At 51.0% G+C, this 20,251-nt stretch overlaps 3 protein-coding genes across 5 annotated transcripts; 2 read left to right on the top strand and 1 right to left on the bottom strand.

Annotated features, from left to right (window-relative positions):
* Positions 1–14: 14 nt before the first annotated feature.
* Positions 15–4,576, bottom strand: Noxo1 (NADPH oxidase organizer 1). Of its 2 annotated transcripts, none has more exons than XM_052197248.1 (9): positions 4,203–4,576; positions 2,236–2,347; positions 2,047–2,127; positions 1,784–1,859; positions 1,523–1,700; positions 1,207–1,388; positions 1,000–1,113; positions 649–766; positions 15–545 (listed from the first exon to the last, which is right to left on the bottom strand). In XM_052197248.1, the coding sequence occupies exons 2-9, from the start codon at positions 2,299–2,301 to the stop codon at positions 311–313; spliced, it is 1,050 nt and encodes a 349-aa protein (XP_052053208.1). In that variant the 5' UTR covers positions 2,302–2,347; positions 4,203–4,576; the 3' UTR covers positions 15–310. The 2 variants fall into 2 exon arrangements, with proteins under 2 accessions (XP_052053208.1, XP_052053207.1); XM_052197247.1 differs by having other exon boundaries at positions 1,784–1,886.
* Positions 4,577–4,719: 143 nt separating this feature from the next.
* On the top strand, positions 4,720–7,110 carry Gfer (growth factor, augmenter of liver regeneration). 2 transcript variants are annotated; one of them, XM_052196962.1, is made up of 3 exons: positions 4,720–5,033; positions 5,404–5,600; positions 6,400–6,466. In XM_052196962.1, the coding sequence occupies exons 1-3, from the start codon at positions 4,797–4,799 to the stop codon at positions 6,464–6,466; spliced, it is 501 nt and encodes a 166-aa protein (XP_052052922.1). In that variant the 5' UTR covers positions 4,720–4,796. The 2 variants fall into 2 exon arrangements, with proteins under 2 accessions (XP_052052922.1, XP_052052921.1); XM_052196961.1 differs by having other exon boundaries at positions 4,730–5,033; positions 6,395–7,110.
* Positions 7,111–10,342: 3,232 nt separating this feature from the next.
* Syngr3 (synaptogyrin 3) lies at positions 10,343–13,939 on the top strand. The gene is made up of 4 exons (XM_052197059.1): positions 10,343–10,441; positions 12,732–12,969; positions 13,509–13,651; positions 13,730–13,939. The coding sequence occupies exons 1-4, from the start codon at positions 10,343–10,345 to the stop codon at positions 13,937–13,939; spliced, it is 690 nt and encodes a 229-aa protein (XP_052053019.1).
* Positions 13,940–20,251: the final 6,312 nt, after the last annotated feature.

Here is a 20,251-nt window from a genome sequence, read left to right on the forward strand (position 1 = left end):
TTTTTATATGTAAGTACACTGTAACTGTCTATAGACACATCAGAAAAGGGCATCAGAACTCATTACAGATGATTGTGAGCCACCATGTGGTTGCTGGGACTTGAACTCAGGACCTTCAGAAGAGAAGTCAGTGCTCTTACCCACTAAGCCATCTCACCAGCCCATGGCAGTTTTATTTAGAGGCGATAGAAAGTTGGTCCTGCCAGCCATAGAGCCCCACCCTCACCCTGCTTCCTTGGTGAGGTCCAGGACCCTGCTTTGCCAGAGTTTGCCTTTGACAGTACAGTCTTTCTGCGGGGCAATACAATCCTCAAGGGGGAACCCGGGTCCCTTGTTCCTGTCCCAGTGCCCTGCGAGTTACAGAGCAGCATCGGCCCTGGATGGCACTAATACAGGGGCGAGTCGGTACTGCAGGGGGAACGGTCCTGTCCTCGGCCACCTTGTCTGCCCCACCACTGTCTGGGAGCCCTGACCTGCTCAGGAGGGAGCCCAGCCCTTCAGGTTGCAGCAACACTGAGGGCAGCAGGCCTGTCCGGCCATTATACCTGCAAGAAAGCAGGGCTTGGTTAGGGACTTACCTATGTTCCCATCCTGCCAGGCAGGGCCTGCCACTGCTCCACCACACAGGGACACACACACTCACTGTACCTGCATAGCCACCAGCCTCGGTCTGAGGTTTCCAGCACACTTACACGTGCCCCTGAGGGCACCGTTAGCTCGTCAGGGCGACTGCCCTCATAGGCCTGGGTAGCACAGAGCTGCCTCCCTAGGATAGGTATTTGGGGATCACTGTGGAGCTGCAAGGCCAGAGTCCTCATCTTTCTCTGGGTGCCTCTAGGCACCCTGGACTGCTCTGAAACCCACTTGGGCTTTCTCCTGGCTCTACGCAGCACCCACATGCCTAGTGCCCCATTACTACCTCCCTCCTGGGCGTGGTCTTGCCCTTGCCAAAGGTCCCTTCACAGTGGTGAGTTTATCTATGTAGGGATGGGCTCATACCACTTCCTTGCAAAGCCAGGCCTGACTCCTGGCCTAGGCCTGTTGCTACCTCCTCCAGGTAGGGAGCTGGAAACCAGGCTGTCTGCTGATCCTTGTTCTCCACCAGCCACCAGCCTGGCTCAGAGGACAGGAAAGGGTTCAGATGCCTAGGTCTGTGTCCATTTTGATCAGAGGGGAAAACCCCGGGGTTTAATGGTGTGGCCTTACCTGAAGGATGTCGTAGTAATACGTCCAGGATTTCTTGGGCCTGAGTGTGGAAAGGTCTGTCTCTTGTGTCAAGAGTGTGGAAAGGCTGCACACAGTGCATGCTCTGAGCCTCCAGGCTGTGAATGGTAAGGCTGCCTGTGGGCTGGCATAAGGGCTCCTCTGGTGTGGGCAGGATCACCAGGCTGGGCAGGGCAGCCAGCACATGTAAGAAATAAGTAGGAAGGATGGGAATACCCCACATATATAGGTTAGCCCAGCCTTCTCACCTGCCCTGCCAAAGAGTACATGGGCTGGGAGCAGGGAGAAGGTTAGTTACCTGCCAGGAGGCAGCATGGGCTCCAGATCCAGAGGTTTGGGTGCAAAGAAGCCACTGAGTGCTGAGCTCCTCAATATGTGCTCTGAGGTTGCCAGCAATGCCCGTACATAGGTGTCCAGCAGCCGCAAACGTACCAGGCCTCGGCCAGTGTGCCCGCGACGTGTCAACAATGGAGAATCTGCCCGAGTATCACAAGTGCAGACTGTGGGACCCCACTCACCCACACTCACCTTACCATCCCGTGACCCTTACAGGCCTGACCAGGAAGCTTGGGAAGAACTCGTTCAGATTTCCGGAGCAGGCCTGCCTCCACTGGGAAGGTTTTCTTAAGGGTCTTCTGATGGGGAGAAGCATGTGTCAGTCTCTGAAAGTAGAGAGAATCCCCCAGGGAGGGAAGGGTCCCTAGAGGAACTCCTACAGGCAGGAAGGGAGGTCCTTGGACTGGGGTCATCCACAGACTGAGTATCTAGAGGACTCTGGGCTGGGGTAGATACCCACTGGAGAATAGTCCCAGTGTTACTTACCTGGAGCTGCCTAAACTCATCCCAGCTCCTGCGAGCAAACGTGTCACTGTTGTCTGACCAGCACACGGAGAAAGCAAACGTCTGGGTGAAAGAAAGGTAGAGGTGACATCTTCAGACTTTGCCAGCTCCCCTTTGGCATCCTCGAAGGCCATCGGTGCAGGGGTGAGGGACCGGGGCAGTCCCGTCTACCTGGAGTCGGTCCATCTGCACCAGGGCTACAGCACGGGCTGATACTGGGTGTCTCGGACTTGCCATGCCTATGGATGACCTCACGCAGGGTGCTCGAAGGAGCTCTGAGCATCTGGAAGAAGTGAGGTGGAATTCCCCAACACTGCTCTAACACACTCCAGGAAACGATTCAGTTTCCTGGTTCTTCAAGCAAAAAAAAAAAAAAAAAAAAAAAAAACTCCTGGACAGGATTCATCATAGGAAGACTGTGCTGGGGGAGGGGCAAGTCTGGGCAGGTGGAAGGGAAAACAACAAGTCCTTTGTACAAGACTGTTCTGAAACAGAACCCAGGGCTCCTTTCCTTAGTCCAGGCAAGAAAAGCTTCCAGCAACAAAGTACCACCTCAACTTCACCTGCCCCCTCTGCCTCTTCTCCACCCTGCTGTGCCGACCTCCTTGGGGTGTGTCTAACTGCTTGCTCTTTGAATCCACCCTGGGCGACAGAACAGTACATTACAATCTGAATCAGCCACTGGGTCCTTTTTTGGTTGCTTCGTTTTATTTTTTGTTTTGTTGTTTCTGTTGTTTGTTTTTGTCTTGTTTTGTTTTGAGACAGGGTTTTTGCTAAATTGTCAAAGTTGGGATATTACTGCCTTAGGCCCCTGAGTAGCTAGGGCTCAGGCTCCTGTCACTCCTTGACATTGCCTTTAACACCTTACATACTGGCCTTTTCAGGAATGTTGGAAGCGAGGAAAGGGGGTGAGGACCTCCTAGGGACCTAGAGGAATTGTGAGCCCCTCTCACCACCCAATTGACAGCCTGTCTACCCCTCCCAACCTCAGATGCTCTCCACTCTACCTAGCCACTCCTCTCAGATGCACACTGAGGAGCCCCCAACTCTGGGGCTAGAAAGAGATTCCTCCCTCTCTTTAAAAATCTGCTCTTGGGGCTGATGAGATAGCTCAGCGGGTAAGAGCACTGACTGCTCTTCCGAAGGTCCTGAGTTCAAATCCTAGCAACCACATGGTGGCTCACAGCCATCTGTAATGAGATCTAACTCCCTCTTCTGGTGTGTCTGAAGATAGCTACAGTGTAGTTACATATAATAATAAATAAATTTAAAAAAAAAAAAATCTGCTCTCCGAGCTGGTGAGATGGCTCAGTGGGTAAGAGCACTGACTGCTCTTCTGAAGGTCCTGAGTTCAAATCCCAGCAACCACATGGTGACTCACAACCATCCATAATAAGATCTGATGCCCTCTTGGTGTGTCCAAAGACAGCTACAATGCACTTACATATAATATGTCTTTTTAAGAAAAAAAGAATCTGCTTTCAGTGGGGTGAAAACAAAACTGTCCCAAATTGCCCAACATCTCTCTCACTGTTTTTAGGGGGAAATGCCAATTCCTAGTATGGTCTTAAATAGGCCCTTGCCCAGCTCTGGATCTGCCTCTATTGACCTCCCTAAAATCATTTCTGCAAAATGTCAAAGAGTTTGAGCTGATTTTTTATTCCAAAGGTCTATGCTCAAGGGTCTCCACATCCTCTACACAGCTTTCCTCAGTTTTGTAAGATTCTCTTTTATGGTGACTGGGTTTTCCCCATTTTCACCACGGATTAAGGGTTAAAGAGGGAGGCTTGTTCCTTGTTCTGCTCAGTGGGGGAAAGAGCACCTGGAGCAGAGTAGCCACTGTACAAATATTTGCAGAATGACTGAATGAACACATGGAGGCTGGGGAAAGAAATTCTTCCTGTGATGGTACAGGCAGTTAACTCAAACACTTGAGGAGGTGGTGTGGTGGCAAAATATTCAGGAATTCACATCTTCACTTGGCTACATACAGAGTTCAAAGTTAAGCCAAGTTACATGAGACCGTGTCTCAAAATTTAAAAAAAAAAATTTCCTGAGGCTGTTACTGAAATAGGCATAATAATCTTTATCCAAGCTAGAGATTGAGGATACCTCCCCAATCTGTGGGGGACAGTTACCAGGGTACAGGTCGCCTCTGGCCACTAGTACTGTCAGGTCTCTGTGAGGCCACGCCCCGTCGCGCGTTGCCAAGGCACCAAGAAGCGTGTAGGTGGGCACGTCGTAAGGCATGCAAGACCCCAAATTTTGCCGCTGGTAAGGGTCTGAGCCAAGCGATGGGGGTGATGCGAGAAGCATCTCGGAACTCATCTCAGCCCAAGATCTCAGCACAGCCGCAGCGCGCCTTCCACGACACACTTCACTTCTTCTGGAGGAAGCCTGAACCCCACCATGGACCACGCACGCCGGGCTCGCGGCGGGCAACCAGGCGCAAGAGCACCCGCAGAGCCCGAGCCGCAGCCACCTGTGCCTCCCCGGCCGGGGCCCCCGGCTCCGCCGCCTCCCGCCCCGAGGCCTCCCACTCCTCCGCGCCCCGGGCCGCCGCCTCGACCCCCAGCCCCGCCCCGCCGCCAGGCCCCGCCTCCTGCCCCGGCCTGAGCCCAGCCCCGGGCTGCCTTTCCCGCTGCTGCCGCTGCGCGCTGGCGGTGGCGTGCGCGCTCGTCTGGCCCGTCTCCGGCACGCCCTCTTGGCCTCGCTGCCCGCACGCCAGCAAGATGGCGGCGCCCAGCGAGCCCGCGGGCTTCCCTCGCGGCAGTCGCTTCTCCTTCCTGCCGGGCGGCGCGCGCTCCGAGATGACCGACGACCTGGTGACTGACGCGCGGGGCCGCGGCACAAGGCAGAGAGACGACACCGCCCCTGCCGCGGCCCCGGCGCCGCCAGGTTTGGAGCACGGGAAGCTGCCGTGCCGGGCCTGCGTGGACTTCAAATCGTGGATGCGGACCCAGCAGAAGGTGCAGATGCCCCTCTTGGTCGCCCGGTCCCGGTCCCCCGCCCCACACCTGGTTCCCTGGGGGCCGTTCAGCCTCCGCAGGGCCCAAGCCCCCAGGGTTGGCTATGCCTAAGCCTGTCTACCCCTCCCTCACACACACCGTTAGGCTCAAACTTTTGAGCTTTCAGCCACTGGCTGGTCGGATCGAATTAGTAGGCTGTCAACTGAAAAAGTTCCTTTATTATTATTATTTTTTTATTTTTTGGTGATACTGGGAATCCGAACCGAAGGCCCCTGGCGTACAACGCAAGCAATCTGCCACTGGGTTGGAATTTTATGGGCTTTCTGGTTGGGTAAGAGTGAACTGACCTTTAGTCGGCCTACTTCTGCAGCGGGACATCAAGTTTAGGGAGGACTGTCCACAGGATCGGGAGGAATTGGGTCGCCACACCTGGGCTTTCCTCCATACGCTGGCCGCCTATTACCCGGACATGCCCACGCCAGAACAACAGCAAGATATGGCCCAGTTCATACATATATTTTCCAAGTTTTACCCCTGCGAGGAATGTGCGGAAGACATAAGGAAAAGGTAAGTTGTGGCTGTAGCTCTGTCAATAAGGTCCTTAAAGGGGGCCTAGCTGATGATGTCATAGAGAGGGGCCTAGGAAGGTTGATTCAGAAGTGACAGGTTCCTAGGAGAGGGAACCCAAATGTTGGGTTATAGGGGCCTTATCCTTTCTCAAAAGCCCAGTTCTTTGGGCTTTTGTTAATCTTAAAGCTCTCAGGAAGGGCTTTCCTTACTTATTCGTCATAGACAGAGTAGCCAGTAGACACAGTAACTCAATTTGGTTGCTCCCGTTAATCCCTCAGCTTAGTTACGGACTTTAAAAATTGGACTGAAATAAACTTCTATCACTCTCAGTGGCCTAACCTGTCCTCGATAGGTGTTTCTAAATTGGACCGATGGGTGCAGTTGCAATGCTATTTGGAGCCTGGGTAGTTAGGAATGAGAGGGAGCTCTGCTGCACTGTGCCCCTGGTGCTGACAAAGAGCCCCTTGTGCCAGGCCCCACCTGACTAAAGACTGCCTAGGGCTAGAGACCATGGGGTGTGGCCCGATTGTTACAAGGTTGTAAACTTGCCGGCTTTTATATCTTGCTCTGGCCTCTTGCCAAATCTGGTGAGTGTGGTGTGAGGAACAGCCCTGGAGTGTCAAAGTTCGGGAAACTCTAGATTAACTCCCGGTCTTGGCCCTCCGGCCCCCATGGAAGGGGGAGGTATCCCCAAGTTTGAGTCATAACAGTGCCCCAGCTCCCCATCCCCAGACACTGGCAGGGACAGAGGAGCCAGCATCTCCTTACATCCTTCTGTGCTTCTCTCAAAGGATAGGCAGGAACCAGCCCGACACGAGCACTCGCGTCTCCTTCAGCCAGTGGCTGTGCCGCCTGCACAATGAGGTGAATCGTAAGCTGGGCAAGCCTGACTTTGACTGCTCAAGAGTAGATGAGCGTTGGCGTGACGGCTGGAAGGACGGCTCCTGTGACTAGAGGATTACCAGCAGGGCGTGTGGGGCATCTAGCCGGGTTCTATGGGCAACAGCCTGATTGACGATTAAAGTGCATCTGGGCCAACGCTTGTTTCTGTGGTGGGGGAGGGCTCCCTAGAACACTGCCTCTGGGAACCCTGCCGCAGGATAAAGAAATGGAGGTGCCTACTACAGACACTTGGGTGGCCCCCTCAGCTAAAGCCCCATGGGACCGAAGGTGATCGGCAGGAGTGGTCCAGGGTGCCCCGCACCTTTCATAGTACCCATTATACATTTGGGACATAGTTGCCCCAAAGGAAGATGGGGTAGACTGTTGCCTTCCTACTACATAGCCTGGCTGCCCACGAGAACTGCAACCCTGGCAACTCAGTCATTTCAGAATTAAAGCAGGGCTCCCCAGCTGTGCCAGGGTTTTTCTCTTAAGGTGTACCAACCATGGTGCCCACTGTCAGCCTGGCACATGGTCTTGTGCAGCTACGACAAGCATTTCAATTGAGGATCCTGAGAACAGCTTCCTTGAGAGTTTGAGACCAAAATAAAATGAAGTGACTTAGGGTCCGGTTTCTGTGTGCTTTGTACTTTGGGTTTACAGTGATGGACGGGCCTGTTTTTGCCTTTCTGTGATTAGTTGGGACCTCTTGTCTAGAGTTCTGGCAGAAGTCACCATGGAGCAGCTGAGACAGACACATTTCAGGAAGTGTCAGAATTTCCTGGGAGAGAAGCCAAAGAAGACTCGGGGTCTGTGGGGTACAAATGGGGAGTGGTCAGAGCGGTGGCAGCTGGGATTGTGTCTCGGTGAAACAGAACTGCTGAGTCTAAACCCTGCAGCTGTCGGGCATCTCCGGATCTGCTCAGCTGCACCGATCCTTAGGCTAGACTCCCAACCACAGCATTCCAGCAGCACGTGTGCCCCAGTCCTATGGCATAGAGATGGCATGACTTCCTTGTGCCTCTAGTAGGGCATCCCCACCTAAGGAGGCCCGTAGGTGTGCTGGCTTCTGTAGAGGATACTCAGAGGTCCAACAACAAAAAGGATACAGGAGCCAGCTGGCCAGCAGAGAAGTTGCCCCTTTTCCAGAACTTGCTGATGAGGCTTAATGCAGCCATACTGTGGAGCCAGGGTTTCCTGTCCATTCTGTGATCATCTCAGACATCCTGCTTGTCTGCTGGCTGTCGCTGCTCCTCCCCCCCTCACATCCCCTTTCCTTGGCTTTCCCTGAATTCAGCACACATACACCAGCCTCCTATTCATACTTAGGAGCACTGGCTGCTCTTCCATCACCCATGTTCCCCAACAGTAACTCCAGTCCCAGGGGATCCAATACCCTCTTCTGGCCTCTGTGACTACCAGGTACAAAAGCCCAAACAGAAATACATGAAGGCAAAACACATCTTTTGTCTTCATGTATACGTTTGTTGCCATGTCATCTCCCCAAACATCCCCAGGGTTTCTCTGTGTAGCCCTGGTAGGCTTGGAACTCAAAACCTGCAGAAGACCAGGTTGGCCTGGAAATTCACAGACATCCCCCTGCCTCTGCCTCCTGAGTGCTGGGATTGAAGGCTTGCGCCACCATGGCTTTGTTCAAAACACATTAAATTTCCCCACCCCCAAAAGGCTAGGTATGATGACACACATGCCTTTACCTTTAACCCCAGCGCGTCGGGGGCAGAGGCAGATATTTGAAGTGTGAGGCCAACTTGTTACAGGTTAGCCAGGGTTACATAGATCTTGTCTAAAAAAGAGGGAAAACCAACAACTCAATAAATTTATTTTTAGAAAGTAAATCAAGAGCTTCATTTTGTCCCTGTTTACAGAGCATCCAGGTCAAGACGAGCAGAACTTGTGTGAAGGAAGGTTGTGGTTTGTTTGAGCTGACATTTGAGAGCTGTCAGCACAGACAGTGAGGCAACTCAAAGGGATAAGTGCTCAGCAGTGAAAAGGGGGCTCTGAGGTAAACATTGGAAGTGTACGCTTATGGATGCACCGGAAGCAAATGATTCCGGGATGGCAGGTGGAGGGGCCTGGCCAGATGCAGGGTTAGGGGCTTGGTTATACTGGGTTTTGAGGGAAAGGAGGAAGGAGAAAGAGAAATAGGTAACAGCTTGAATTTACTGCTAAGGGGAGCAATTAGAAGTATGACCATGAATTGTTTGTTTTGGTGATCGTTGGGAATTTTTTTTATAATTATTGCTTTTTTCCCATTACTTTAAGATTTATTTATTTTACATATGTGAGTACACTGTAGCTATCTTCAGACATGCTGGAAGAGGGCATCAGATCTCATTACAGATGGTTGTGAGCCACCATGTGGGTCCTGGGAATTGAACTCAGGTCCTCTGGAAGAGCAGCCAGTGCTCTTAACCACTGAGCCATCTCTTCAGGGCCCCCCCCCCCCATCGTTGGGAATTTAAGACCCTATACATGCCAGGCAGGCGGTCTAGCCACTGAGCTCAATACTCAACCCAAGAACCGTGTCTTTCAATGGATGTGCTGCATTGTTTGGGTGCTGATGAAAATGATGAGAAGGGTGAAATGGCCATCACACAGATCTTCTGTTCACAGCTTAGACAGGAGGGGATGCTCACCTGTGTCCAACTAGACTCAAATGAGATTCAGATCAGAACCAGTGCCTTTCCCAGGGACTAGACTAGGTTCCTCCAGCTGCACTTCCGTCTGAAGAATGAACAACAGGTCACACAAAATAAAATGTGTAGGCTCCATGCGTGTGGCCTTATACCTACCTGGCTCTGGTCCCAAGAAGACAGGGGTAACTGAGGCCTTACCCATGATCTCTACCTACACCCTAGCTTCTGTGACCCTGAAGGTGAAGCCATCTCCTACCAGCCTTAGCACTGAAAGAGCATCAAGTGGGCCTGTTAGTCCCACGGGTCAAGGGAATCCCAGCAGAGGCCAGCATAACTAGGCAACAACTGGGACAAGATCTTGTCTCTGGTACTTCTCCCCTCCCTGAACTCCGGATTAATTAGCTACAGATCAACCCAGACCAGAGATAGAAAAAGCTTCTGGAAAAAAAATGACCTGCCCAGAGGAGAATAGACATGCTCAACCTTAGCTCCTGCTGGCCACAGTTGACTCTGCTTCCCAGACAGTCCCCCTGAAAGTAACCACCACTCTTCCCACCTGATCCTGTTAGGAAGGTACAACGTATGAAGAAGCCAGAATACAGGTGGATGTGAGACACGGGCAACACAAGTGTGCACCACATCTCTAAGCTGAGATTTTCTTGATTCAAGGGCTAATGAGAAAGGTCCCCAGCGATTTACCTCTGGTCTTCTGAGGCTGGGGGCTCGTTCTCTCTCCCTGAATGTAAAGGTCAAGATGCCGGGCCTCAGTGTCCTCTTACATACTCACCCAAAGGCTCTCTCTCCTTCCCGATCAGAGAAGCAGGGTGATGCACTTGTCCTTCTGTCGATGCTCTTGGCCATGGCAAAATCTGAGTTTATCTTCTCTTGCCCGCCTCTAAACCCCATAAAGACTTAGTTCTGTGTTTCCTGAGAACGTCCCCATCTCCGACTTCTTCATACGGGGGAGAGGGGGAGAGTGAGTGGGAAGGATCGAGGGCAGGGCTCAGACCCCGGCGCGTGGACCTAGTCGGGGGCGCTGGCTCGGCCCCGCCCCGCGCGCCCCCGCCGCAGCCGACGCGCGCTCCCGGGAGGCGGCGGCAGAGGCAGCATCCACAGCATCAGCAGCCTCAGCATCAGCCTCGGGCGGTCTCCGGCAGGGCAGGCCGGTGGGACAAACGGACAGAAGGCACAGGTCCCGCAATGGAGGGAGCATCCTTTGGCGCGGGCCGTGCGGGAGCTGCCTTTGATCCCGTGAGCTTTGCGCGGCGGCCCCAGACCCTGTTGCGGGTCGTGTCCTGGGTGAGTGGCCCCTAAGCTGGCCCCTTCCCTGTCCCCCGCCTCTCTTAGCATCCCTTATCCCCCACCCTCACCCACCCCCTACCCATCGCCCCTCACCCTCCTCCACCGGTCCCTCCCCCCTCCCCACCCGCAGGTTGGGGTGACGTCACATGGCTAGGCGCGCCCACCTGCGGGCGGGGGAAGGGACGGCTGTTACCAATAGACCTTGAGAGGTCACCGCTGGTCTCCCCCTGCCCTCAATTCCTCTTTAGGTCTAATCCAGTCCCCTTCCTCAGTCTTCTTTTCATTTTTCCGGTTCCCACGACCTGGAAGCGGGCACAGAGTTGCGGATGTGATTCTCCCAGTGAATCAGGGACTGAATTCCAGATGGAAGACGGGGTATAGGAGCCAAGGGGAATGCGCAGTTTCCTCCCTTTGCCTGATCACAAAACCGCCAGGCTCATTTGAAGGGAGTGGTTCTTCCCAGACCCCTCAGGTCCAGCTGTGAGTTAAAGGTGGATAAGGAGGCTCCCGGCTGGTGTAGCTAGAAGGGGCTCATCCGGGAGGGCTTCCTGGAAATGGCATGGAAGTACAGATCGGAGTAATCTATCCCGTTGGCATACGTCTTCCCTGTCCTAGGCATTTAGGAGGTGGGTGCTAAGTTCTGGATTTTGGATTTTGTCCATCTGGCAGTTCTCTAATCTCCATGCCTGTCTTGGAAGAGGGCGGTTCCCAGGGTGGAGCGCTCCCCCCCCCCCCCCCGACCTCGTGTACTGAAGGAGGAACAGTCTTCTGGTCCTGACTTGTGGATTGCTCTCAGGAAACATGAACATGCTGTGGCACTTTTCATGACTACATTATCAAGCAGTTTAGGTGAGAAGAGTGCAGCGATGCAGGTTGAGACCAGAGGACGTTTCTCAGCAACGCAGGACGGCCTCGATGTCTGCACTAAAGTGACTGTGGTTTGCTTCTGTCCTTCCTTGGAGAACTAACTGGTGGGCAGAAGGTACTGAGGTTGGATCAAACGTTAGAAGTCAGTGGTCACCTTTAGAGCCCCAATGATCTTGACTGGTTTTATTTTCATTATTTATTTATTTATTTGGTTTCTCAAGACAGGGTTTCTCTGTGTAGCCCTGACTGTCCTGGAACTCACTCTGTAGACCAGGCTGGCCTCGAACTCAGAAATCCGCCTGCCTCTGCCTCCCAAGTGCTGGGATTTCTTGACTGATTTTATGATAACTGATTACTCACGGGAATTAATTCTGAAATGCCCACTATTGCTGGTGGATGTTCTTGGACCCAGCATTCCAAGCGAGGCTACTTTACACCATGTGGGACTCTGAGGAGCACACACACAGGTCCTGTGCTCAGAGGTCAGGTTCAAAAAGGGAAAGGCTTGCATATTTCTCTAGAGCTGCCCCTTGACTTCACCCTGTACAGTGCACTGGTCCACCACAACCCTGGAAGTCATTGACGTAGGTGAAGGCTCCTGTTTCCACGCTTCAAGTAAACTCTGGGAGGCCATGAGGAGTGGCTGCTCTTAGCAGTCATGTGACCCTGAGAAGTACAATGTGAACCCTAATATACTCTCTTATAAAGGGACTGAGAGGGGCACCTCTGATATTTTTGTTTATACGTGTTTTGATCGCATATATGTCATGTGCACTATGTGTGTCTGGTACCAGCAGAGGCCAGAGAGGGCAGTGGATCCCTTGTAACTGAGTTACAGTCTGCAGCTGCCATGTGGGTGCTGAGACTTGAACACAGGTCCTATAGAAGAACAGCTAATGCTCTTAACCGATGAGCCATGTTATCAGCCCTGTATTTATTATTATTATTTATTATTATTATTATTATTATTTTGGTTTTTTGGAGACAGGGTTTCTCTGTGTAGCCCTGGCTGTCCTGGAACTCACTCTGTAGACCAAGCTGGCCTCGAACTCAGAAATCTGCCTGCCTCTGCCTCCCAGAGTGCTGGGATTACAGGCATGCGCCACCACCGCCCGGCTTGCCCTGTATTATTGTTAGAGTCTCGTGTAGCCAAGGCTGTCTTCCTCTGATCCTTCTTACTCCACATCCCGATCATTGAGATTACAGGCATGCAGCACCTCCATGCAAACATAATGTAAATAGCAGTTTTAATTACTCCTTAAATGCTCCTTTATTTTCAAAAATTGGGCAGTACACGAGGGAGTAGGAAATGGGTTCGGTGCTGCAGAGACACTCTGGGGCAGGGATGGAAACCTGGACTCTTGACAGGGGGAACAGATGCCTCAGGCAGTGGCATGAGGCTCCGCTTGCTGCTCTGCAGGTGTTTTCTATTGCGGTGTTCGGGCCGATTGTCAACGAGGGCTACGTGAACTCGGACAGCGGTCCAGAACTGCGCTGCGTCTTCAACGGAAACGCGGGAGCCTGCCGCTTCGGCGTCGTCCTAGGTCTAGGGGCCTTCATCGCCTGCGTGGCCTTCCTGGTGCTGGACGTGCGCTTTCAGCAGATCAGCAGCGTCCGAGACCGCCGCCGCGCAGTGCTACTGGACCTGGGCTTCTCAGGTGGGCGGGGCCGGCGGTGAGAGGCGGGGCCTAATGTAGGGTGCGGTGCTGGGGCGGGACCTAATGTGTGAGCGAGGGGGGCGTGGCCGGTCTAGAAGAGCTAGAACCTGATACATTGGGGGGACCTTAGGATCTTTGTGGTGACGTGACTGGGCCTCTAAGAAACAAGACTAGGCGCGGAGACTACCGCAGAACTTCTTCCCGGACTGTGGCAGGCTGAGAAATGATCCTCAGGGTTTTGAGCCGGTAGGACTCAGCCACAAGAGGGCTTGACCTAGAGATACAAGGTCGGAGTCCAGTTGAAAGCACCTAGGGGTCTCTTTAGGGCACTTGGCCAGCCTAGAGAAAGAGGTGGCTGATGGACCGAGTAAGGCTGGGCTTCGAAGGGGGCGAGGCTTTGGAGGTCATGTGAATGGCAATTTGCTGATGATGAACCTAAGGGACACTGCACCGTCTCTGAATGCGCGAGGTTCTGTGGTTCAACTAGAGCACGGATCCTGGTGGCAGAGCAGCATCTGATCACCAGCCCCCATCTGCAGGGGTCTGGTCCTTCCTGTGGTTCGTAGGCTTCTGTTTCCTCACCAATCAGTGGCAACGAACAGCGCCAGGGCCAGGCACCGCGCAGGCTGGAGATGCAGCGCGTGCCGCCATCGCTTTCAGCTTCTTCTCCATCCTCAGCTGGGTGAGTGAGGGTCCCGTGGGTGTCAGGGTTGGGGGTGACTCCAGGTTTTCCCCAGCTGACCCTGGTTCCCTCATCCAGGTGGCGCTCACCGTGAAGGCCCTGCAGCGGTTCCGCCTAGGCACCGATATGTCTCTCTTTGCCACAGATCAGCTAGGTACTGGGGCTGCTCAGGCCTACCCAGGCTACCCAGTGGGGAGTGGTGTGGAGGCTACAGAAACATACCAGAGCCCGCCTTTCACTGAGACCCTGGACACCAGCCCAAAAGGGTACCAGGTACCTGCCTATTAGTAGGTGTTAGGCTCTGGCCGGGGCTGGAAGGCCACCTCACCACCGTAGGCCTCAAGGCCTCCTAAGACCTTTTCTGGGTCCTGCCGTGCCAAGGACAGAGAAGGTGGCCACTGTGGGCCTCTGGGACCAAGGGGAGTAGCCTCCCTGGGGTGCCTGGACTGTCCCCACAAAGTTCCCCCTAGCCAGAGATCTCAGTCTTAAGGCCCTGAGAAGAAAACAGTACTTCCTGGAGTGGACTGGCCTGGAAGGCATGCCTGTCATGCGCCAGCCAACCAGGAGGAGCTCACCTGTCCACTCTAGCGTCTGAAGTCCAGCTGCCTTCCAGGGCAGGGTGCAAGGGCTTCTGGGGACCAGGGAGAGGGAGACTAATTGTACCCTTAGGCGGGGATTATGACCCTTGTTCCCAGTCCCTTGTCCCTGTGAGTGGCAGTGACTGCCCTGGCTCCTATCATGGTGGCCCGCCCTGTCCAGAGGCTCCTCCCCTGCCCTCCTCTTGCAGGATCCCTAGAGCAGCTCAGCCCTGTTGGTGTTGTGATTGTGATTAAGTCTTAAGGTCTCATCTCATAGTGCCCCCATAAGCTGCCCCTCTCTGTGTGGCTCCTGCCCAGGTGCTTCTGGCCAGGAAGGTATAGACAGCTATGGGCCTGGGCACCCGCCCTTCCATAAGACATTCCCTAGGGATCTGACAGCTGGGTACCTGGGTGCCAGGCAAGACAAGACTCTTACAAGGAGAGGACTAACGGTCTCATCTGCCCAGGGTGTCGCAGGAGAGAGTCGTTCCTGTAAATGGCTTAACCTTGGCTTCCTGAACCAGTCCCTCCCTAGTCTATCTTCTATTCCCTTTTAAGGCCCAGACCAGGTGTGGGTCCTTGTGCTTAGCAGACTACTCATGCATTGCTTGAAGCTGGCTTTTCACATCAAGTCAAAACCAAACGCGTTGCCATATCTCATTCTTCCAGACAAAATGCCCCCCTGTGAAGTTGCAGTTGAATGACAACCCTGTACGTTGTAGCATAGACCAATCATGTGGATATTTAAGTGAACATGTTTACAATTTTTGTATATATGGATCTATTCCTCTTTCTTCTGAAAGAACAATCCGTGATTGTGTATTTTCAGTGTCCCCTGTTACAACTGCAACTTCTTTACAATAAAGACTGTAAGTGCATTGACCATGACTAAGGTTCTCCTAGAATCATTTTTTTGTCCCTTTCCTCAGACCCTCTGCTTTTATCCTTTTTCTTCCTTTTTTCTTTTTTTTGATGTAGTCTTGGATTTGTTTTGTTTTCTAGACAGGTTTTTTCAATATAGCTGTTTGTTCTGGAACATGGGATGAAAGATGTGTTTGGCTGTACTCCCCACCCCACCCCTTTTAAGGATTTTTTTTAGAAAAGATTTATTTATTTATTTATTTATTTATTTATTTATTATATGTAAGTACACTGTAGTTGTCTTCAGACACCCCAGAAGAGGGCATCAGATCTCTTTACAATGTTTGTGAGCCACCATGTTGTTGCTGGGATTTGAACTCAGGACCCTCAGAAGAAGAGTCAGTGCTCTTAACCACTGAACCATCTCTCCAACCCAAGGATTTTTTTTTTTAATGTGCATGTGTCTATGTGAATGTATGCCACATTTGTGCTGGTCTGTGGAGACCAGAAGAGGGCTCTGGACTTCCTGGAAGTGGAGTTACAAACATTGTGAGCTGCTTGCTGTGGGTCCAGGGTAGTGAACCTGAGTTCTCTGTAAGAGCAGCATCAGCTCTAATCACTAAGCAATCTCTCTAGCCTCCACCCCTCTTTTGAGTCAAGGTCTGTCCATATAGCCCTGGCTGTCCAGGATCTTGCTATGTAAACCAGACTGGTCTAAAACTTACAGAGCTCTACCTGTGTCTCCTAGAATTAATGCTGTTTACCACCACACCCATGATAACCTCTAATTTATGATTTATGATCATGTTTACGTCTATATGAATGGAATCATACAGTCTTGAGCAGGGCAGTGGTGGCACACACCTTTAATCCCAGCACTTCGGAGGCAGAGGCAGACGGATTTCTGAGTTCAAGGCCAGCCTGGTCTACAGAGTGAGTTCCAGGACAGCCAGGGGTACACAGAGAAACCCTGTCTCAAAAGAAAACCAAAACAACAACAAAAAAAGAAAACAACAAAATTTGTCTTGAGATCAGCAAGGACTCCTTAGAGAGTCCCGGGATGACTTAGAACTTGATGTGTAGACCAGGCTAGCCTCAAACATGCAGTGATCCTCTTGTTTCAGATTGTCAACTGCTTGGATTACAAGTTTATATCAATGTTTTATTGGTTTTAGAGATTGAACCCAGGGTTTTGTTCAGATCCTCTCCTCATTGAGTCTACCCTCAATAAATACCTTTTATTTCTTTTTGTTTTTTGAGACAGGGTTTCTCTGTGTAGCCCTGACTGTCTTGGAACTCATTCTTTATCAGGTTAGCCTTCAACTCAGAAATCTACTTGCCTCTGCCTCCTGGGATTAAAGGCGTGCACCAGCCAAGGCCCAGTTTGTCAGGTCTTATTATTGTTACAGAGCTGTTCAGACCTGGTCTATGTGAACTCTAGTGTTTACTCTGAGACTAGATTGATGGCAAAGTCTATAGGATATATGGGCACCTAGGGGATGAGCCTGGGCCTCATTACTTTATAGGGGTCACTGTCATAGGCTCCTGACTCTATCGGATCTCTGTAGCATTTCCCAGTTCCCTAGGGCTCCCTCCTCAGTCCTCTGTTAAGAAAGTTAGACAGAAGCCAGGAGAGGTGGCGCATGCCTGTAATCCTAGCATTTGGGAGGCAGAGGCAGACAGATTTCTGAGTTCAAGGACAGCCTGGTCTACAGAGTGAGTTCCAGGACAGCCAGGGCTACATAGAGAATCCCTGTCTCAAACAAACAAACAAACAAAAACAAAAGGCTGGAGAGATGGCTAATTAACTAAATAAATCTTAAAAAAAAAAAAAGAAAGAAAGCTAGACAGGCTGGGCAGTGGTGGCACACACTTTTAATCCCAGCACTCAGGAGGCAGAAGCAGATGGATCTCTGTGAGTTAAAGGTTAACCTGGTCTACAAAACAAAACAAAACAACAACAACAACAACAACAAAAAAAAAACCGGAAAGAAAAAAGCTAGACTTTGTCCTTAGCCTTATTATTTCAAACACATCTTGGAAGGTAAGCAGGGTTGGGTCTGATTAGTTTTTTGGGTTTTTTTTTTGTTTGTTTGTTTGTTTGTTTTTTGAGACAGGGTTTCTCTGTATAGCCCTAGCTGTGCTGGAGCTCACTCTGTAGACCAGGCTGGCCTCGAACTCAGAAATCTGCCTGCCTCTGCCTCCCAAGTGCTGGGATTACAGGCATGTGCCACTACCACCCACCTGATTAGTTCTTAGACAGGAGAAAGCTAGGCCTCTGTTCACCCGGTATTCAAACTGTGATTACGGGGGCTGGAGAGATGGCTCAGTGGTTAAGAGCATTGACTGTTCTTCCGAAGGTCCTGAGTTCAATTCCCAGCAACCACATGGTGGCTCACAACCATCTGTAATGAGATCCAATGCCCTCTGGTGTGTCTGAAGACATCTACAGTGTACTTACATATAATAAATAAATAAATAAATAAATAAGAAAGAAAGAAAGAAAAAAACGTGATTACCCTATGACAGCTCCATCCGGGAGAGAGGAAGAGTCCCTTTCTTTCAGATGTATAGACATTACCAGGCCTCTGGCACTCTCCTGTTCCTACCAGAATAATTTCCTGCTTAATTTTTTTTTTTTTAATCTTGCCCAGCAATGGTGGTGCACGCCTTTAATTCCAGCATTCAGGAGGCAGAGGCAGGCAGATCTCTCAGTTCAAGGCCAGCCTAGTCTTCAGAGCCAGTTCCAGAACAGCAAAGGCTACATAGAGAAACCCTGTCTTGAAAAGCAAAACTAAAAATAAATAAGAAAACTTTTATAGACTTAATTTTACTTTTTCTTTTGTATGTTTGCCCTAATGTATGTATCTATGTGAACCAGGTGCATACGCATGTCTGTCTGGTACCTATAGATGCCAGAAGAAGGTGTCAGATCCCCTGGGATGACAGACAGTAGTGAGCTACCATGAAGGTCCTGAGAACCAGACAGGTCCTCTGCAACAGCAGCTCTTTAAAGCTTTGAGATTCTACTTCTCCCTTTCCTTTCCTACCTCAGACCCTCTCATATGCTCCTCCCCGATCTCCCTCAAATTCATGGCCTCTTCTTCTCACTGTTTTTATTTATTTATTTATTTATTTATTTATTTATTTATTGTTTTTTTTTGAGAGAGACAGGGTTTCTCTGTGTAGCCCTGGCTGTCCTGGAACTCACTCTGTAGACCAGGCTGGCCTCGAACTCAGAAATCCACCTGCCTCTGCCTCCCAAGTGCTGGGATTACAGGTGTGCGCCACTACCGCCCAGCTTTTTCGCTAATTGTTATTGTACACATATATATTCACGTATGTATTCCTAAATCTGACCTGTTCAGGCCATAAAATATTACTTAGGCTTCAGGGCCAACCATTCGGCCAACTTCATCTGCTTTGGCACGTCCATTGCTGTGAGCTTTGTTCAGTAACCAGTGCTCTTACCTGCTGTGCCGCGTCTCAGAGGTACTTTACAAAGGCAGATTGCATTCCTAAGGATGAAGCCCATGTCCTCCGGGCTCTACACAAACACACCCAAAACCTTGTGCACACACACATGCATTAAGGGGTTGGGGAAGGGCACTCACTGGAGAGATGGTTTTTGCGGTTGAGAGTATTTGCTGCTCTTGTAGAGGACTGGGCCTTGATTTTCAGCATCCACACAATGGCTTACAAACAACTCAAACTCCAGTGCTCACACCTCCGGTTCAAAGTGATCCAGTGTTATCTTTTGGCTTCCTTGGACACCACACACACACACACACACACACACACACACACACAATAAATACATATGCAGGCAAAACAGTCATACATGTAAAATAAAAATAAATTGGGGTTGGGGGTGGGTGGGTGGCTGGAGGGATGACTCAGCAATTTTAAGAGCAGCACTGGCTGCTCTTCCCCAAGACCCAGGTCAGTTCCCAGCTCACAGCCATCTCTAACTCCAGTCCCAGGGGCTCCAGCTGCCTCTTTAACCGTTTGCCAGCACCAGGTACATTCCTCTTGTCCTTTTTTTTTTTTTTTTTTTTTTTTTTTGGTATTTTTCGAGACAGGGTTTCTCTGTGTAGCCCTAGCTGTCCTGGAACTCACTGTGTAGACCAGGCTGGCCTCGAACTCAGAAATCCGCCTGCCTCTGCCTCCCAAGTGCTGGGATTACAGGCGTACGCCACCACTGCCCGACACTAGCCGTCTTTAGACTACAGTTCTGAGCCTCTTGTACTATGACCCTATTTCTTCCTTTAAAATTTTTACTGTAGGAGAGTGGGAGGGGAAAAGTTTTTACTATAATTTTTTTCTTTTTTAAGTTTGGGGCGAGGCATAGTGATATCTTTTTTAATTTTAGATGTATTTATTTATTTATATGGGTGCACTGAAGACACACCAGAAGAGGGCACCAAATCCCATTACAGATGGCTGTGAGCCACCGTGTGGTTGCTGGGAAGTGAACTCAGGACCTTTGGAAGAGCAGTTTGTGCTCTTAACTGCTGAGCTATCTTTCCAGCCACCATGACACATCTTTAGTCCCAGCACTTGGGAGGCAGGTGGATCTCTTAGTTTGAGGCCAGCCTGGTCAACAAAGCAAGTTCTTTCTTTTTTTTCTTTTTTTATTGAATATCATCTTCATTTACATTGCCAACAATGCAAGTTCTAAGACAACCAGAATTATGTAGAGACCCTGTCTCAAAGATAAAACAAAAATTCAAAACACTGTACTTATGTATGAATGTATGTATGTGGGCATGCATGCGTGTCTAGGCTTGAGGAAAACCTGCAGGAGTCACTTCTCTCTCTCTCTCCATTGTGTGGGTTTCAGAGATCAAACTAAAATTGTCAAGCATGGCCGCAAGTACTTTTATCTACTGAGCCACCTTGCTGGCCCTGTACCCCCATTTTGAAAGACAGTTTCATGGGTTCTCAACTGTTAGTTCTGTTCTGGGAAGCAGCGCAGTGCCAGAGTTCCATGCGGGGCTGAGGCAGGCAGTGTCTTCCTGTGAACAAAGCCCTGCTCAGCCAGCCCTTCAGGCCTCTGCACTGTGTGCCCCGTCCCATGGCATATGTTAAGTATGTACCCAGGCTTCCTGATACACTCAGAAGCAGAGATACTCAGAACATACTCAGAACACCAGCCATG

The sequence above is a fragment of the Apodemus sylvaticus genome, chromosome 10, assembly GCF_947179515.1.
Source record: "Apodemus sylvaticus chromosome 10, mApoSyl1.1, whole genome shotgun sequence".
In the NCBI taxonomy this organism is placed as follows: Eukaryota; Metazoa; Chordata; class Mammalia; order Rodentia; family Muridae; genus Apodemus; species Apodemus sylvaticus.